Here is a 19326-nt window from a genome sequence, read left to right as displayed (position 1 = left end):
AGGGAAAAGGGACAAAGGGTTGGAAAACTGTTGGAAGTCAACAAAAGGGGGGGAAAGGGAGGGGGTTAGAAATGAAAAATTTGGGGAAAATTGAATGTAAATGTAAAAATAACGGATTCTAACCCAATAAAAAATTTTTCAAAAAAAAAAAAGACTTAAGCATTTGTTCAGGCCACTCAGTAGAGCACCATGTACTCTAATGGCACTAGATAAATAACAAGTGTTAATAGACCTGTTTAAAAGACTATCACCTCTGGAACCTGCTTGAAAGCAGAGACAAGAAGATGGCATATATATACACAGATGTGATATTCCTTGATTTGAGAGTTAGATGCAGTAAGTGGAATAAGCAAGTTAACACAAAAAACCAAGATCCAGTCCTACCATAGCCACGCTGAATGGGTTCAAGAGTGAATAGTAATTGGAAGAAGGGTAAAAGAAGAGTAAATATGAGAAAAAGGAGAAGAATGCATGACAACAGTACGAAAGGTCAATGGAACAGAAAGTGCTGTCCAGACTGCCTTTGATAAGTATTTCTGAAGCGTTAATGAGAGAAATATTTGTGGAGTTTTTTAGCTTTGTTAAATGGAACCTAAAATTCTGAAATTATAAAAAGAACATGCAAGATAAGACATGGTTGCACTTACCTGTAACTGTTGTTCATTGAGATCTTCTGTGCAGGCACACATGGGACTACACATGCGCAGGCCTGCTGATCAAAGATGTTTTGCAACTTTTAATCCAGTAGGGGGTGCCTCTCCCCACCCAGAGCGCATGTGCGGCTGCTTCCTGTCGAAACACCCCACGCTCTGGGAGAGATGGTGCCCCCGACCCTCAATTACTACTGAGCCACTGGACTATCCTGTTAAGCAGTGAAGAGCATACAGCGGGACAGGAGGAAGGGTACGTGTGCCTGCACAGAAGACCTCAATGAACAATAGTTACAGGCTAATTGCAATCCTGTTTTAATTGTTAGTCTTCTGTGCAGTCCCACATGGGAGTTTAGTAAGCCGCTTACCAGGAGAAGAGTTGACTCTTCACTGAAATGACAACTGCAAAACTGCTTACAGAAAGAGAAGGGTTGGGCTCTTCACGGGAACAGAGATTGTAGGACTGCTTGACCCACTGCTGCTTCTTTCCTATTGAGTTAGCACCGCCAGAGCATAATGCCTGATGAAGATATCAGCCCAAACCCATGTTGCCGCTCTGCATATATCCTGCAGAAGTACCCCTCTAAAAAGCACTGCTGAAGATGCTTGTGACCAGGTGGAATGAGCCTGGACTTTCAAAGGACAAGGCACATCAGCCTGCTTGTGGCTTGGACCACCCACCTAGCAAGTCTTTGTGAAGTAGCCCTTTTCCCTTTATTCGGACCTGCGTAACAAATGAATAACTGGACGTCTGATCTAAAGGAGTCTGTATGGTCCAAATAAAAGAGAATTATCCTTTGTACATCTAGTGTGTGAAATGTCCTTTCAGTCTCAGACACTGGGGATGGGAAAAATACTGGGAGTATGATCTCCTGTGAGGTGTGAAACTTGGAAACCACCCTCAGGAGAAATTCCAGTCTAGGTCTAAGGATCACATTCTCTGTGTGGATTTTAAGGAAAGGTGGGTCCATGTGTAATGTTGCCAGTATGCTTATTCTTCTGGCAGAGGTAACTGCCACAAGAAGTGCCACCTTCATAGATAAGACCCTAAAGTGACGTAGCTAAAGGTTTGAAGAATCCCATTAACAGCTTTGCTAATACCAGCTGTAACGACCATTGAGGAATAATCTGGAAAACAGATGGAAAAGGGTTATCTAACTCTTTAAGAAACAGTTTTCAAGAGCCATGGGGAAAAATTGTCCTCCTGTCCGTATGAAACGCTGATATGGCAGCTAAGTACACTTCAATAGACAAGATAGACCATCTTATTCCAGCTTGAGTACGTATTCCAATATCTGGGCTAATGAGCAATCCATAAGGGTTTAAACCCTTATTCATGGCCCAGTCAATGAACTTGCCCCATTTGAAGGTGTCAGGTCTTGCCAGGTATTTTCCCCAAGCACTTCACTGCATCACTCAGGTGTATGAGTTAAAGTTGCTTTATTAAAGAATACCAGTATCAAGATGGTCAGACAGGATCATTGGCTGAAGTGACGCAAGGTAGCAAAGCAAGGTTAATTATAGGGCAAGGTCCTTGCCCCCAATGGGAAAGAAAGACCGTTAGGATTTTGGTGCATTGAGCTAGGGAGCCAGGAGAGAGGGGAGGAGGGAAAGGATGAGCTCTGCTCAGTCTCTAATGAGGTTGGTGCAGTCTCAGCTGGAACTTCAAGGCACATTCGCAGTCCAGCCAGGAAATGGTTACCAAAACACCTGCAAAATAAGCAGCTAGCAACCAGTCAGCAAAACAGGTTCCCTCTGCAAGTTCTCAGAGGTACACTAACCCACTGCAGAAAGAAATTCATAACACATGGCAGATATGCTGGAGGTGTATTTGACAGAAGGTATAAGACTTTCTGTTATTAGGTTTCCTAGCATTAAGGAGAACCTCAGCTATGCCTTCTGGAAGCTTCCTTACTGAATAATCAGGCAGGCTGACAGTTTGAGGCTGAGTATATCATGATATTGGACTCCCCTGCAGGTGAGTAGATCTGAAGTCATGGGCAGTTGTTAAAATTTGCCTCGGGCCAGCTGTAATAAACGGTGGAACCATGGCTGGCAAGGCCAGAAGAGAATCACTACAATGGTGTTTGTTCCCCTGGCCTGTATCTTTCGATGACCATTCAAGCAATTAGAGGGATAGGAGGAAAAGTGTAAAATAGGTATCCCAACCAATTTATTTTTCCATGCATCTCCTTAGGATGTTGGATCTAGTCCCCCTCTGGAACAGCACAAAGGAGTCTTTCAATTCTCCCTTATGGCACAGGCCTATATTCCAGAAGCCTCATTGTTGGAACAGTGGTAGTATGATGGTTGTTGTGGATTTTCCTGGCTGTATAGCCGTGGACTTGTCATTGTAGTTCCTGACGTTTCGCCAGCAGCTGTGACTGGCATCTTCAGAGGTGTAGCACCAAAATACAGAGATCTCTCAGTGGTAGTATGCACTATTCCTTCAACAACCACTCATGAGTGGAGGAGCCTAATCCACTCAGTCTGCCCTGGTCTGCTGGTCCATTCCCAAATAAGTATGGCCTCCATACATAGAGTTTTGGAAGTTGTGCCTCCCTTCTTGTTTATGTAAAACACACCAGTGCTGTTGTTTGTGAATATTTGAACAGTTTTGCCTTTACCATACCTGCAAAGGAGATAAATGAATAACGTATTGCCCTCTACTCCAAAACACTGACATATAATCTCTGCTCACTTTCCAGATATGTGCTGTGAGTAGAAAGGTGTCCACAGTGAGCATCCCAACCGAGTGTGGAAGAGTCTGTAGTGAGTGTTACTTCAATCTTAGGTATGGCAAAATGAACTCCCTCTAGTAAGTGTGAATCTATTGACTGCCATAATAGGGATTTGACTATAGTCCTAAGTATACTGTATATCCTATCTTTAGAGTGTACTCTTGGACTGTGTACTGACAGGAACCAGAGTTGTAGTATCCTCATTTGTAGCCTGGTTAAATGTATTACAGTTGCCATAAGATCCAGGAGAGTCTGATATTTAGTGCTGGACTGGTATCTACAGACTGTAAAGAATTTGACTAGGGATCGTACCCTCCGTGCTCTCTTTGATGGCATAAATGCTTTGTTTAGAGAGGCATTAAGGATTGGTCCTATAAATTGCACCCTCCTAGAGGGGTTCAAGTTAGACTTTTTGAAATTTACTATGAGTCCCAAGTTAGGGCATGTTTCTATTATTAATTTGATCTGCTCCTGTAGCAGGTCTCTGCAGTGGACCGATATCACCCAATCATCCAAATAAGAGTATATGGAGTATCCCTGCGTTCTAAGGTAGATGACTACCACTGCTATGCATTTTGTAAAGACACTAGGGGTTGTTGTCAACCCAAATGGTAGAACCTGGTATCAGTAAATATTCCCTTAAAATGTAAACCTCAGAAATTTTCTATGGGAAGGATGGATGGAAATGTGAAAATATGCATCCTTCAGATCCAATACAACAAACTTAAGAGTTGGGGGGAAGTAATGGCAACACTACGTTAAGGGTCACTATCCTAAATCTGCAGATCCCAACATATTTGTTTGAGTTTCTTAAATCTAGTATGGGTTTTGCACCCCCATCCTTTTTCTAGACCAGGAAAAACCTGGAGTAAAATCTTCACTGCAATTCAGAAGTGGGGACTTGTTGAACTGCCCCTTTCTCTAATAATACTCTTAGTTCTATGGCCAGAGCAGGTGGAGAGTCCTGCGAAGACTTGGGAGAAAGACTCAGATGCAGTAAACTGTCAAACTCAACTTTATAACCATTTTCAATAATTCTAGCACCCATAACTCTGAGGTGATAAGACCCCATGCTGAACAAAAAAGGGAAAGTCTGTCACCAAATACTGCACACTGTTCCCATCCTAGTCAGAACTGTTTTGGGTTCTGAGCATGATCTTTGTTAGAGAATGGGTGGGTACCCTGCTTAGGTTTATGTATTGGCCTCCATCTTTGATACTGCCCCTGGTTAACAGGTCAATTGGCCCTGGTATTCGTAATAATGTACATATGTATGCCTGATGTTGCCTGTGGAGAAACCTTGATCTTGACTACTCGTTTGGTGGCAGGACCTCACAGTCTGTCGATCGTTTTGCTTCTGCGAGAGTTAGTCATTAGTTTTTGTGGAGAACAGCATTTGGCCCTCGAACAGTAAGTCCTCTCCTCTCCTCTGTGTCTCTACCAGTAAGGCTGTCGAATGAAGCCATACATATCTTCTAAGCACTATTGCCAATACCAGTGCTCTAGTGGATGAATCAGCCACATTCCTGCTCACACTGATCTGCTGTTTGGACAGCTTCAACACCTCTTCTTGGATCACTTTTGCCAGCATTCTCTGGTCCTCTGGCAGATGATCACTGTACACCACCATCTTGTTCCAGAGGAAAATCTGGTTAGCCCCCATGATTGCTATGTAATTTGCAATCTTTATGAAGTATAGAGGTATAGATTTTCCTTCCAAGCCCATAAAGTTTCTTCCTTTCTGTATCGGCAGGTGTGGAAAGAGGTCCCTGTCGATGTCTGGATTGCATCTCCTTGGTGACAAGAGATGATGGATGGGGGCAAGTGAACCAGAAGGACATTTATCCTCTTTGGTCTTATACAGACCCTCAGCCTTTTTGGATGTGGGTGGCACAGGTGCTGGTTTCTCACATAGAGAAGATATCAGTTCTACAAATCCATCATTCATAGGGAAGACAATATTGGCTGAGTTTCCAGAGGATAAATGCTGGAGTATGTGTCCTTTGGCTTAGATTCCATAGATGACACATCAATGTGCAGCAATTTGGCCATATGAAGCATCTGCTCAGTAAAGTCGTTGGTGGATAAGACTGCCCCTTCTGTCTCGTTAGCAGAAGGGTCAGGTGGTCGGCTAGGGCTAAATTCTTGGATGTCTAAATTCTTGGATGTCTGGATTGTGTCTCCTCGGTGACAAGAGACGACGGATGGGGGTGAGTAAACAGGAAGGGCATTTATCCTCTTTGGTCTTATACAGACCCTCAGCCTTTTTGGATGTGGGTGGCACAGATGCTGGTTTCTCACATAGAGAAGGTATCAGTTCTACAAATCTAAATTTACTTTTTGCTAAAATATTATGGCTACTAGAAAATGACCATCACCTCTGTTCCATTTCAGCTTTGGATCCAGGGATTCCGAACCAACGATATACCATTATAGTTTTTTCTCAGGTGGGCTGAAGCCAGCTCGGGTCTAATTGGTTTGGATTTTTTTTCATCATGAGTTTAGAATTGAAGCCTATAACTGATGTCTTTCAGGGCTTTTATCAAGTTTGACTGATTGATCAGACACTTGTGCACACACACTCCAGCAACCATCCAAGTGCCCTGATGGGGTGGGGGAAACAGACCTGCGCCTAGGTAGCTCCACAAATCCAACAAAGATGTACCCCAACAGAAAAGTCTGCACATCCCCCCATCCAAAAGTTTCCAAAGTTAATAGCTGGAGAGGGTCTCCTTCTGCGAGGAAGGAATAGAAACAATGCTATTGCAAGGAAACAATGCTATTGCCTGGGTAGTGATGGGGAAAAGGTGCACTCATGCGAATTGTGCATATTCCTCCTTCCTGCCAACAGAGTTAGTTAATAAAGCCTCTCTACCCATGGGATCCAACTGGAGAAGACTATTAAAGAAAACAAGATTCTGCCCTGAGAGGTAAGCCTGGCGCCTGCTGCTGGTACTAAAAGGTATGAACTGAAATGTCCAAGCTTTCAGTGTGAGGGACTCATCACAATTTAGTTTCCTGGATTTGGTTCAATGTTCTGGAAGCGGCTTTAACAAAACAAAAAACCACGAGCAATTCTCAGGTGTATTTCCAGCTTGTTTGTTTCAGTTTGTACATCCCCAATGGTTACTCTTTCAATACAAATTTACTTTTGTATAAAGTTTACATTTGAATTAAGACTATTTATGGTCAGAAGAAAAAAAAGACATCAAACCACCAACCTATTGTTTTCATTCCTAATTTAAACTGCAGGCCTCCTTAGTAAACATCCAATCTTCCAGTCTCACAGGTAAATAGTTTTAGTTATACCTCATACTTTATATTATTTTAATTTCTACTTATTTATGAACAAAATATGATTCACCTGGTTTGAGAAAAATGGCAACATTTGTATATCATAATGACAAACAAAGACCAGCAGCAACTTAAAATATTTTGCTGTTTGGAACATTTTTAGTAATGACAGGCAAATGCACACTCTGAAGGTCAGTCCCTTAGACAACACGCTCTGTAGAGAGCAGCTTACCTCGAACAACCTCTTCCACAGACTCTGTCGTTGTGGTGGTAGTGGTAGCAATACTAGTTGTTCTTTCAGTGGCTTTCTGATACTTCTCCTGGGCATCTTCATCATCCTCATTGCCATCATAGCCATCATCATCAGTTACTTCATATTCCACATCTGCAACCTCTTCTTCTTCTGTTAGCTGCTCTTCTGTTACCTTGTCATAACTGTAAGCGAGAATAAACGTTAAGTTAATCTCCATGAGCAAGATTAGGCAACCACGTGTTTTATATATAGCTTTGTACAAATATGTTAAACTGATATTGGAATAAAAGACATGGGTGTTTTAAACATGGTATAAGGAAAATAGTTTGTTCTGCATTAAAGAATGTGCAATAGCAAAGGTGCAATAGTAGTACAACCTTTCACTGTACATTCATCTTCCTTAAAGAGTTGGAAAAATCAGTTGTTTAGAGCTGAATATATGGCAAGTATCTAACCAGGTACATATAGCCCATGCAAAGAGGTCACATACACCAGGGTCCCCCCCATTTGGCACCTGTGGACAGCACAGTGCCAACCACTATATCTGATGCCCACTAGGATTTTCAGAAAGTGGGGTCATTGTTATGCAGGGCTTGTAACTGGTTACCATTATTTAAATAAAAGAGTTTTCCATGGCTGAAATAGAGGATGCAGCCAATGGAGGATCAGGAGGACTGGTAAGCACCCAGGTTTTCCTTAAGTGAATGGTGGGTGGTTCCATTCTAGACATGGGCACAAATCTAAATACAAAGCAATTTTAGTCACGAAATTGGCCATTTCATGTATTGCGAAGCACTGTTTCGTGGGGCCACGTTTTTCAAGGTTTTCATGAAATTCACGACTTTTTTTGCCTGTTTTGTTCGCTTTGTGAACATTTCATGATTGCAGACAGGCTGGCGTCGATCCATTGATTCCCTTGACAACAATGGGCCCAGACCGTTTGTTACCACTGGAAACCCTAATCACAGCCCACTTACCCTTGATTGGCAGCTCTCCTAGCCATCTGGAGAGCTTCCATTCTGCCCTATACAGCCAGGAGCTGTGGGTCAATCTCCTAGGCAACCACACAGGTGGGTCTTCTGTAGCCACGGGCACCCCAATCTCACCCCTCCAAATCCTGTTAGGTAGGTCTGTCAGCCAACCACAGACCTCCTGTTCTCCTCTATGTGGGCGTTTTTTATAAAATGCTCCCTCCTTTCTGCCTCGTGTCTCAGTCCTGAGAGTCAGAGGGAGAGGGAGGACTGGCTGTTGTTGCTGTGATAGTTGGATTGTGCTTTGGCTGCTGCTGCTGCTCAGTGCTGCTTTAAAAGAGACTGAAAAAAAAGCCTCTTTTGAAGCTTTTGGCCTTGCTGTAGGAAGGTTGGGTGAGGGTGTCCCCCCCCCAGCTTAGTCTCAGGTCTTAGCCTGGCTCAGGGCCCCGGGGCCTAGGCCTCCCCACCTTTTTAAATTTGCTTGTCTTTGTGTCTTCTAAATTCTTTCTTTTCTGAGGAGGGTTCACTCTCTGTTTCCTTGCTTCCTTTGGTTTTGTTTCATAGCCTCTTCCACAAGGCTAGTCCCAGGGCCACTGCCTGCTGGCTCTGTGGCCCAGCTTTGTGTGGGTTCCTCTCTGAGGTCCCAACTCTCTTCTGCTCTGTTTACTTGCTCTTTCCTGCTTACAAGTTGCCATGCACACCTGCTTAGTGCAGCTCACTCCTCTTTTCTTTTTTTGGAAGTTTTTTTTATTTGTTTAATTACTAGTACTACAAAAGGGAAAAAATAGGGACAGGGAGAAGGGGAAGAAACAACACATAACAACACAAACACTACATCTACAAGTAATGCATTCCCTTCATACTGCAATTATTTAACATTAGAACTTTGTAAAATGCTGTTAGATTGGTAGATCTTATAAAATACAAACTACAATCAGGATTAGGTCTTCTTGCCCCCTCTAGGTCTCGGTCGCAATTCTCTCTGAACAGCTACAGTCACTGTGCTAGTTCCCTCCTCCCCTCCTCCTTCAGGCTTAAAGTCCTCTTCTTCTTGCTGGAAATCTTGATGTTTACACACAAAGTCCCTTAGCTGATCTTCTGATGTTATCTTGTAAGGTTGATCTTTGTGGCTAAACCAAATACCTTCCGGAAACAACCATTTGTACTTTATTTCATGTTTCCTCAGAAGAGCTGCAAACCTTTTATATTTAAATCTTCTTTTCCGAGCTAAAAATGGAACATCCTTCAATATCTTAACCTTATTGCCCAGAAAGTCCAAGTCCGCATTGTATGAATTATATAGGATGGTGTCCTGGATCTTCTTAGATGAAAAGTCTATAATAATCTCGCGCGGCAGCTGACGCTTCGTTGCATATTTTGAAGAAGCCCAACAGACTTCCAAAATGGTGCTTTTTAACTCTTCTTTAGTTGTCTTCGTGGGTATCGCCAAAAGTTCCGACACCAAATCCTTTAAATTCCCATTTTCCTCCTCCTCCACATTCTGGAGCCGCAATATTGTCTGCACACGTTCCACTTGCAACCCGATCAGTTGGTTCTCCAACAGCTTTAAGTCTTTATTTGTTGCCCTCATGAGTGCTGCATTTTCCCAAGCAGACTTTTCCACCCCCCCCTGCTTCCTTAATGGTTTTCACTTCACTCTCAATTAAGCCAACCCTTTGATCAGTTTTGTTTAACTTGTCAACAAAGGGATTTATTGCTTCGATGACAGACCGCTTTACTAGCTCTTCCAGAGACTTTCCTTTCCCCTGCAAAGCAGCCAAGCTAGATTTGCCCATAGCAGGGCTCTGCTTTTTCGTCGCCATCTTAGGGGGGGGGGAATCCACCAGCCAAGTTTCGAAACTCAGTGAGGGGGAAGAAATCCGAGCCTTCTTAGCTTCAAATCCCACCAATCCTTCGCATGCACTTGTAGTAACAGAAGGGATTTGCTACTTACAGGTTTTCACCTTAGATCTGCTTTTTGCCATTCTCCATGGCCCGGCAGCACACGAAGTGCTGCGCAAGTCTGCCGGCCTCCATGGGAGCAAATGGGCAATTTACCCCCCCATTGATTTTTGGGGGGGTCTTCCCGTCACGCTCCGGACCCTGACACCCTCACTGGGAGTCTTGGGGGCTAACCTTTGCAGGTCAGCCGCCCGGTCAGGCTGCTCGGGCGCTTCCTCCCGGACCTGCGGAGAGGAGCGTCCGACATGGCCGAGAAAACGAAACCGAATCCATCACTCCTCTTGTTTTGTGTACCCAAAGCACCTTTTATTTTGATCATTCTTATTTTGAGTTTGGGGGCTCTCCCCCCAAGGCCAGTCCCAGGACCACTGCCTGCTGGCTCTGGGGCCCAGCTTGCGTGGGTTCCTCTCTGAGAACCCAACTCTCTTCTACTCTGCTTGCTTCTCTCTCTTGTTTGCCATGCATACCTGCTTGGCGTAGCTCACTCCTCTTCTTTTGTGTGCCCAAAGCACCTTTTACTCTGTGCATTCTTATTTTGCATTTAGGGGCTCTCCCCCCAAGCCCAGTCCCAGGGACACTGCCTGCTAGCTCTGGGGCCGAGCTTTGTGTGGGTTCCTCTCTGAGCTCCCAATTCTCCTCTGCTCTGTTTGCTTTCTCTCTCTTACTTGCCGTGCACACCTGCTTGGCGTAGCTCACTCCTCTTCTTTTGTGCACTCACTGTGTGCATCTCATTTTTATTTTGTGTGCGGCACTATGAGGCGTGGAATGAAGGACAAGGGTCGCCCTGGGGGAGGAAGTGCACAGCTTATCCTGGTTGCCCATCGGAGCCCAGCAATACTGGTGGGGGAGGTCTTGGAGGTATCAGAGACTGCAACTGCAGTAGATCTCCCTGCAGGGGCAGTGGAGGAGGTAGAACAGGTCTCATAGCTGGTGAGAGTCCAACTGGATCTCCTCAAAATTTTTGAGGAAGATGACGAGGAGGAATCTCAGGAGGAATGGTGGGGTTTTGAAGAGACATCCAGCTCCTCCGAATCCCAAACTCTTGGGACTGTCCCTGCCTGCAGTCCGCCCCTCACTCCATCTTCCAAGTCCCGCGTCACACCGCGGCTGGTAATCCCTTGTCCTCCTCCTGATTCGTAAACTCCAGATTGCTGTTTCGGTCCGGCACTATGGCTGCTCTTCCAGCCCCTTCCCAATGACCCCTGTGCGGTGCAGTGCTGTTCCTGCGATGCCCTGGTGCATAGGGGCTGTGACCCTCAGCACCTATCATCAACCGCTCTCTGTTTCTATCTGCAAAGGCACCATCCGAGCCTGCTGCCACCGGAGCAACGCGAGTCATCTGGTGGGCGGAAGAGGATGGCTCCTGATCAGAAAGAAGGGGGAAGGTCATGGGAGTCCACCCCGAGCAAGAAGCCTTGCCCCAAGGGTGATGTGGGTGGGAGTGGAATGTCCAGGTAGGCCACCTTGCAGGAGGTTGTCCCCTCGGAGTTGGGGACGATGCCTCTCAAAAGATTCAGGGGGAGGGCTCAGGAGGCGGGCACTTGTGTGCTGGCAGAGACAATTGCCCTGAAAGGACTCCCTTTGTCTATCATGGACAATGTGGGCTTTCAGAGGCTGCTGTGTCATTTTACCCCCTGGTTCATAATGCCATCGCAGCGGACCATTGGCTGGCAAGTTATTCCTGCCCTCTACCACAGTGTGTGCGGCATGGTTGCTTGGGAGCTGTTGCATGCCACAGGTCAGACTGTGTACATCACAGCAGATATGTGGAGTGGCTGCCATCACAGCTACCTTGCCCTCACCACCCATTGGTGGCAACAGGAGGACCTCTGCTGCCCCAGAGAATCACCCGGGCCCTGGAGTGAGGTGCTGCCCTTGCAGCTGGGGTACAGAGTGGTCATGCTCCAAGAACGGGGGATGGATGATGATCATACGGAGAAGAACATCGCCACCACGATCAAGGCTGTGCTGAGGGAGTGGGCGCGTAGGGCTGACTTTGTCCATGGCATCATAGTCACCAATGCAGGAAGCAACATGCTGACAGCCCTGAGAGAGGCATCCCTCGATGGCTTTGTCTGCCTGGTGCATAAGCTGCACCTGGTCATGGTAGATGCTCTTGGGCTAGGTAGCAAGGTCAAGTCCACCTGGGACCAGGAAACGTTGTCCATGTGTTACCTGTTGCCAGAGTCTGGCTTCACACTTCTCCTGTAGTGTGAAGTCTTCACATGAGCTGCTCCAGGGGCAGGAGGGCGATCCCGAGCACTACTTCTACCAGGACATGCCCACCCGTTGGAACTCCCTATGACATGGTTTATCGTCTGGTGGAGCAAACAAAACCCAGTCCAGGACATCATGTCATCCGTGGCTATTATGCAGGAGGGAGAGGTCAGCATCAGCTATGCTGACTGGTTGGCCCTCTCCCAGATGGTCCATGTCCTTAAGCCCTTTAAGGATGCCACTGAGCTCCTACGCTCGCACCAGTCCAGCCTGGGACAGGTCATCCCCTGATCTATGGGCTGGACCAGGTGCCGGTCGATGAGCTGGAGAATGAGGATGATCTGCCCTCCCTGGGTCAGGGACTTGGTCAGGAGGTTGCAGGTGGGCATAGCCACCCACTTGCATCCTCTCTGCCAAGAGCAGCTGTACAGACTGGCCTGCATATGTGACCCCTGGATAAATGGCAGCATCACCATGCAGGATGGCCAGCTGCAAGACTGGAAGAAGGTCCAGCGCAGGGCAGTGAACATGTATGAGGTACATAAAGCGGGATGGAGGGTTGAAGGTGTGGCGGGGGTGGTGGTGGAGGAGGAACAGGAGACTGTAAATGAGCCAGGCATCCCCAGCCATGAGAGCCCTCCCAACAGGGAACTCTGGTCATATGTTGTGGGCTGCGCGGTTGATGCCAGCAGGGTTGGTGCATCTGTTAGGGCGGAGTACTCGATGGGGGCCATGGTGTGAGAGTACCTTGCCGAGCCCACTTAGCCCTCCCCACACAAAATCCCTGGAATACTGGGCACAAAAATCTGCCATCTGGACCGACCTCTCCATCATAGCCACTAACATCCTCTCCTGCCCTCCCACCAGTGTCCAGAGTGAGTGGGTATTCTCCCACCTGGGAGACCTCTATCTCCGCCGCGCTTGGGTATCCTTTCCTGTTTCAGTCAAGCACTCTGGCAGCACTTTCCTCCCAGTCAACATATTGCAATCTTGGCCAAACTGGAGGGTGGGTGGAGAAGAACCTGCTGAAGTCTCCCTGCGAGTTTGGCATCTCTCTGAGGGAAGGGGATTGTTGAAATGCCCCTGATTTTAACGAATCACAAAACTGACAAAATCGTTTCGTGAACAGGTCAATTTCGTTAAAATTCGTGATTTGCGATTCGTGAAAACTGATGAAACACGAACCTCTCATTTCAGTTTTTTTCCACTTCATGCCCATGTCTATTCCATTCCCCTCTCAGACTTTTTATTTTATTCCTTGTTCTCTTTCTCTCTCCCTCCTCTGGCTTTCCTTTATTTCTTTTTATTGCTCTTCGCCAATTTGTTTGCAAAGCGAGGAGAGAGGTATTGCATTTCACTCCACTTCTTACAGCAGAAATTTTGGGTTTTGCTTCCTTTTCCCTGGCGGCCTCTTTGGGGTGGCAGTCACTCTCTCAAATTTTCAAAGATGCTCACAGTCTCAAAAAGGTTGGGCGGTTCTGATGAACACCATTATTCATCAATGTTAAATAGTTTTACTTAAATCAAATTGACCAAATGTGTTGAAGAAATGCACTGTAGTTGAGGTCTATCAAATAATTAGTAGCTTCTTATCTAACGTTTTGCTTGGGAGAAGTCACAAAAGATCTCTCCCACTGGTTACTGATCAGTTACTGGGTTGAGTTCAAGGAGCTGATAATCATGTACAAAGTCTTTCATGGCTTTGGACCCACATACTTGCAGGACCACTCTATACTCTGCCACAACAGCTTCGCTCATCTGAGTAAAGCTTTCTGAGGGTGCTACTGTGCAAATGATTGAAATAAATGACTGCTCATACATGTGCATTCTCTGTTGTGGAACACTTTGTGAAATGGTCTGACTCAGGAGGTCAGGAAGGCTCCCAAGATTTCTATCATTCCACTGAATGTGCACAAATGTTTAGAAAGGCATTTATATAAGGGAATTAGAACTGCAATATAATGGAAGTACTCTTGTAAAAGAATAACAATGTGGTGTATTGCAATGTTTACTGAATTCATAACTTTGCTTTTAATTTACTGTCTTCTACCTATGTAATCCACTTACTGAGTTGTTTACGGTAGGTCATGTCTTGGTTTTCTGTTTGTACTGTTCTTTAATTCTATAATCCTAGCGCTACTGCATTTTTATCGGATGTCTTATGCTTTCTGATTGAATCATTTCTGTATTTTGTATCACACTTTGAGTTTCACTGAGAAAGGTGGGCTATAAATGAGGAAAATAAATAAAGCCTACCCCACTCAAGAATGTCGACTGCTATTTCTGCATATACACAGTAAGCAGTTCAAAATATATCCTCTTAAGCAAAACAGTAACAAAAGTTAGCGTGGAAAAGGGTTTGTGGACAACAGCTGTAACCAGGAACGTTTTGGGACATAAAGGAAACTGCATGGGGAAGTCTTATAAGAGACTTATCTTGGCTTAAAGTGCACAGGATTGCAGTGCTAATGTAGTAACAATTTCTAGAATGACAGCCATATTAGCTTCTTGAAGCAAGGGGAACACTAATGTAGTATTCAGCCATAAATGCCTGCGATTAAGTTCTAATGAACACGTTGGAATGTACTTCTATGTAAATATGAACAGGGCTGAGCAGCATGACAAGAAATTGTAAATCTTTTTCTACATCAGTATCTAGTTTTGTGCCTTCTAATTGTTTTTCTCAACTTGCAGTTAAGCAGATCCATAGCTACAGTAACTTGGCATGACCAGCCATTAAAAGGGGCAAGGCCCATCCAACAATCTTTAAAGCAATGTTATCTGGTCTGGTCTTGATAACCTTATTAACTTTGATAATCAAAGCATAGTGAAAATTATTATATTATTACTATTCCATATTTCTCACTGAGATCTAAGGAGGATTACACGCATAGTACAAGTGAAAATACAATATAATCAACAGCTACAACATTCACTGAGCAAACTACAATAATAAACAACAGGACATTCAATGAAAGAGATACAACAGGGTATGGCAGCAGAAAATCTGAAAACAAGCACAAAGCCCTTGGATTAATTTGTAATGAAAATAATGTTTTCAGAAGCTGTGAAAAAAAGGAGTTATCCTGTACATCGATATCCAAATTCTCTAGTGTATAGCTCTATAAAAATATCAAAGACACCACATCCCACATTATTACTCAGTGCCACCAAAGGGCATAGTAAAAATACTTCCCTGCCCATCTCCCTCAGCCACTACTGGAAATGACAGCTCCAGAGAAGGTAGTAATATGTGCAGCAAATAATGAGCAAGTAAGTAAATAAGTCCTTTAAGGCCCTGTAATTAAAACAACGATATGAACATCGCTAAGAACTCAGAAAGACTTTTCATGTTAATATAAAAATCCATCAAAACTATAAATGTTTTTTAGATTAAAATAGATGATGGACTTTTAAATATAATGATTCACTTTTTTAAAAAAGTGAGGGAGTGAAGGATGGGGGCTAGAAATAAGAGCCACCTATGCAAAGGAAGCACTGATACATTCTCCAAGGTTCTTAATGCCCATCTCTCAGGACACAGATCTTTATGATAATTGGATTACGCAATCCATTAACTGTTATCTCTAAATTTACTGATGTCGCTAGGTTCTTTGCCAACATTTATGCCCATTTTCAATAATGCATTATCTTCTTGTTTACTCTGTTTAACATTTGTGCATTTAGAAAAAAAATAGGAGAGAACTATTCCAAATATAGGCCACTTTGTACGCCTCTTTTAAAAAGCAGCTTATTCAGAGATTCTCTCTTAATGCATAACAGCACAGAACATGGTCCATTAAAGACAAAATTATTTCCCCTTTACATGGTATATGACTGAACATTTATGTGACAGAATATTAACCTAAATCAACAGCCATCTCCTTCCTTGACAAGTTAAATTTATGCATCTATCTATCTACACAATATTTTTTCTTGGTAAAACAGATGTTAAAGACTAACAACATTTATTCTAGTACAAGCTTTCATGAGTTAAACCTAATTTCTTCAGATGCATCTTTTTACCTTGTGAGCAATCTTGAGGAGGTCTCTGGGGATATAGTTTGTGAATTTCTCAATAAATCAACAAACAAGCCTTTAGTCCAACAGCCACTAGGTAAACTGATGTCTTATAACTCTTTTTCTTGGTTTTGAGAGACTGCTTTTGGGGAGGATGGGGGAGGTAGCATTCTGCATGCCTGGGGTTTTTCTTAAGTATGATGAAATCTTATAGCTTAAAGGTAGTCCCATTTTGCTCATCTAGTGCTGAAAAATGGGCCATCTACTTTACCATTAGAGGGAATTATGACTGCATCCTACTCATGGAGCTTCACTTGGATATAGAGTTCCTTGATGACTTTTTCCTTTATTCTCTCTCCATCATCTCACATAACAGACTGCAGAATTTAGATCACAATATACTGTTGACAGTTTGATCCAACATTCTGGTGCTACTGACAACGATTTCCAAAGGCTGCTCAACATATTACGTGATTCACTAGGTAAACAACACTCATATTTTGAACCTTATAATGACTGATATTTTTCTTCAGTTCTAACAATGTCCACAGTCCCCCGACTTAGCTGAATGTACTTGATACTGCAGCATAAAGAGGCCAGATTAATCAGAGAAATGCCACCAAGCCAGCATCCTATTTCTCAGAGTGGCATACCGGATGCCTTGAAAGGCCTATGACCCAGGAACAAAGGCCAATGATTTTGCCTGTTGATACTCTCCAGCAACTGGCATTCAGAGGTATACTGCCTCCTAAAATGGAAGCTCTATTCACCCATTATGTCCAATAGCCACAGATGGTCCTACCCTATATGAATTCACCTAAACCTCTCATTAAAGCTACCTAAACTGGTGGTCGTTGGCACATTCTGTGCAATGATTTCCACAAGTGAATTACATGTTAAACCAGTAAGTACTTGTCCTTGAATTGACTGCTCATATACTTAATTAGGCATCACATCACCAACCCTCCTCAGCCCTTAGCTGCCTCACTCCATCCTACCTTTTGGATTTCTACACTGCACTGAATTTTGCAAAAAACCAAAGGGTCTGGTGTTTAAAATTTTACACACACAAACCCTGGCAGTTTCTTTTTGGTAAAAGCTGCCATCAGCAAAAGGAATTCTTTGAACTTGGCTCCTTTTGCAAGCTAGAAAAAAAGTCTCTGTTTGTGTGTGTGTATATTTTGTGTGAGAGAAGTAGAGGCATGTGGGATATCTTCCCTTCTCCTCTGGCTGCTGTCAGCTAGCTCTGTCCCTTTCAGCACTAGCTGAACACAGGTAAGCATACCAAAGGAGCTGGCAAAATGTGAGTAGGATTTTCATTAGCAGTCAGTTCACACTCAAAGATGACAGTAATATAAATATAAGTACAAATATAAGGCCAAAATAAAGTACAAATATACTTGGGAACAATCACTAGACAGTTTTAGGTAAAACTATAGAAAGAACTTTTGCTAGCTAATCCAGTTTTGCTAGGTAATCCAAAGAACCTCTGCATTCCCCTTCTTTGGAACAGTTCCAAGAAGGAACATCCTGGCGTTGCCTGACAGGACCTGTCCTTGACACCAGAGTCTGGGCTCCAGCTTTGGCTCCTGTCTTAACTCCAGTCTTGAAAAGAACTCCAATCTAGGCCAACAGTTTTATAGATTTTCCTGCAGCTGGGAGTTCCCTTCCAAAACCACTGTTTAGGATGCCCATCCGGATTATTTATTTACTTACATTATTTATAGTCAGTCGCCTTTTCTTACTGATACTCAAGGTGGACTACACCGTGTGAGTCAGTACAGTCAATTTCAAAAAGACATTTCAAAAAACAATGTACTAGCATATATACATGAAAATTTGCAAAGGTTTTTAAACCAGCAGAAAACCAATAGAGTTGAAGAAATACTGAAAAAGAGTATAAGCAATTCTAAGGCTAACATATTAAACAACATACAAACCTGACTCTTGACCCATCTCTTCAAAAGTCTGTAGTTTTAATGAGCTAAGGAAGAACCAGGAATCATCCATCAACTCCCCCCACAACAGCTTAGCCAAACTGTAGAATGAACTAATGAGTTCAGTGTCCTTCACCAGCTCAACTGATCATTGTATATCTGTCTCTTTCTGGGAGGTAAACTAGAATTTAATTGCCCACATTCCACAGATAAAACTGTATTAGTTTATGAACATGTTTTATCCTTTTGTAACATCCCCATGTTCCAGTGTTTTGAAAGAAAAAAATCTCTACCCACCTTCCACACCATATAAATTTTTATAAACTTCTATCACCCCATGCCCAGTTAACTTTTTCTTAACTGAAAAAATAAAACTCTTAGGCTTTCTTCATAGGGAAGGTGCCCCTGGTTTTCCTTTTCTGTATTTTTTCAAGATGACAAGACCAAAACTGTTTACCATATTCCAAATGCAGCTGCAAAACAGATGTATAGAAGGGCTTTACAACACTGGCTTTTTGAGCTTCACTCTCTTTCCTAATAATCCACAGCATAGTATTTGTCTTTTTCACCACTGGCACAAATTAAGTAGACATTGGCACAAATTCACCACTGGCACAAATTAAGTAGCTATCCACCATGACCCTAAGATCTTTTTCTAATCAGTCCCAGCCAGTTCAGACCCAGCAGTACATTTGTAAAGTTAAGAGGAGAGAGGAAATGCACAAACACACAGTTAAGGGGGAGAGGAAACACACTATTTATTTATTTATTTATTTATTATATTCGATTTTTAGTCTGCCCTCCCCACTGAGCTGAAGAACAGTGTGCATGAAAATCAACTTTAATGCATTATGCCACCCAGTAAAATGCACCAGGAATGGTTTGTGTCACATTCTATCAGTCTCCACTCTTAGCAAACAGAAAAAGAACTTGTCCAAATCTGCTGTCAGACTATTCTGTCTCTTTTCTTTAGACAAGCAGACAGGGACAAACAGAACATGAGCCCACTAAAGCTATGACCTTATAAATCCTATTTTTGTTGCTGTTTGGATAATTTCTGACTTGGAGAAATGTTTGTAACATTAAAGGTAAAAAGATTAGATAAAAAGATATAAACTTGGGCTGAATCCACACTTACTGGCATAGCACTAAACAGTCGGAATGGCAGCGTCTTCCTGGTGCGTTTTATGACGTCATCACACCATGAGACCGGCATCGTGGCGCGGTGACGTCATGAAACACGCCAGGAAGACGCTATCATTCCGACTGTTTAGCACTATG

The 19326-nt window shown here is 43.6% G+C and overlaps 1 protein-coding gene across 4 annotated transcripts in view; it reads right to left on the bottom strand.

Annotated features, from left to right (window-relative positions):
* APP (amyloid beta precursor protein) overlaps positions 1-19326 on the bottom strand; it is a 262122-nt gene that overhangs the window by 130779 nt on the left and 112017 nt on the right. For all 4 annotated transcript variants that reach the window (XM_054973138.1, XM_054973139.1, XM_054973140.1 and 1 more), the window contains exon 6: positions 6918-7120. In XM_054973138.1, the coding sequence (XP_054829113.1) occupies positions 6918-7120 (203 nt within the window). The remainder of the gene's footprint in view (positions 1-6917; positions 7121-19326) is intronic.

The sequence above is a fragment of the Eublepharis macularius genome, chromosome 3, assembly GCF_028583425.1.
Source record: "Eublepharis macularius isolate TG4126 chromosome 3, MPM_Emac_v1.0, whole genome shotgun sequence".
In the NCBI taxonomy this organism is placed as follows: domain Eukaryota; kingdom Metazoa; phylum Chordata; class Lepidosauria; order Squamata; family Eublepharidae; genus Eublepharis; species Eublepharis macularius.
This window is presented reverse-complemented; position numbering and strand designations above follow the sequence as displayed.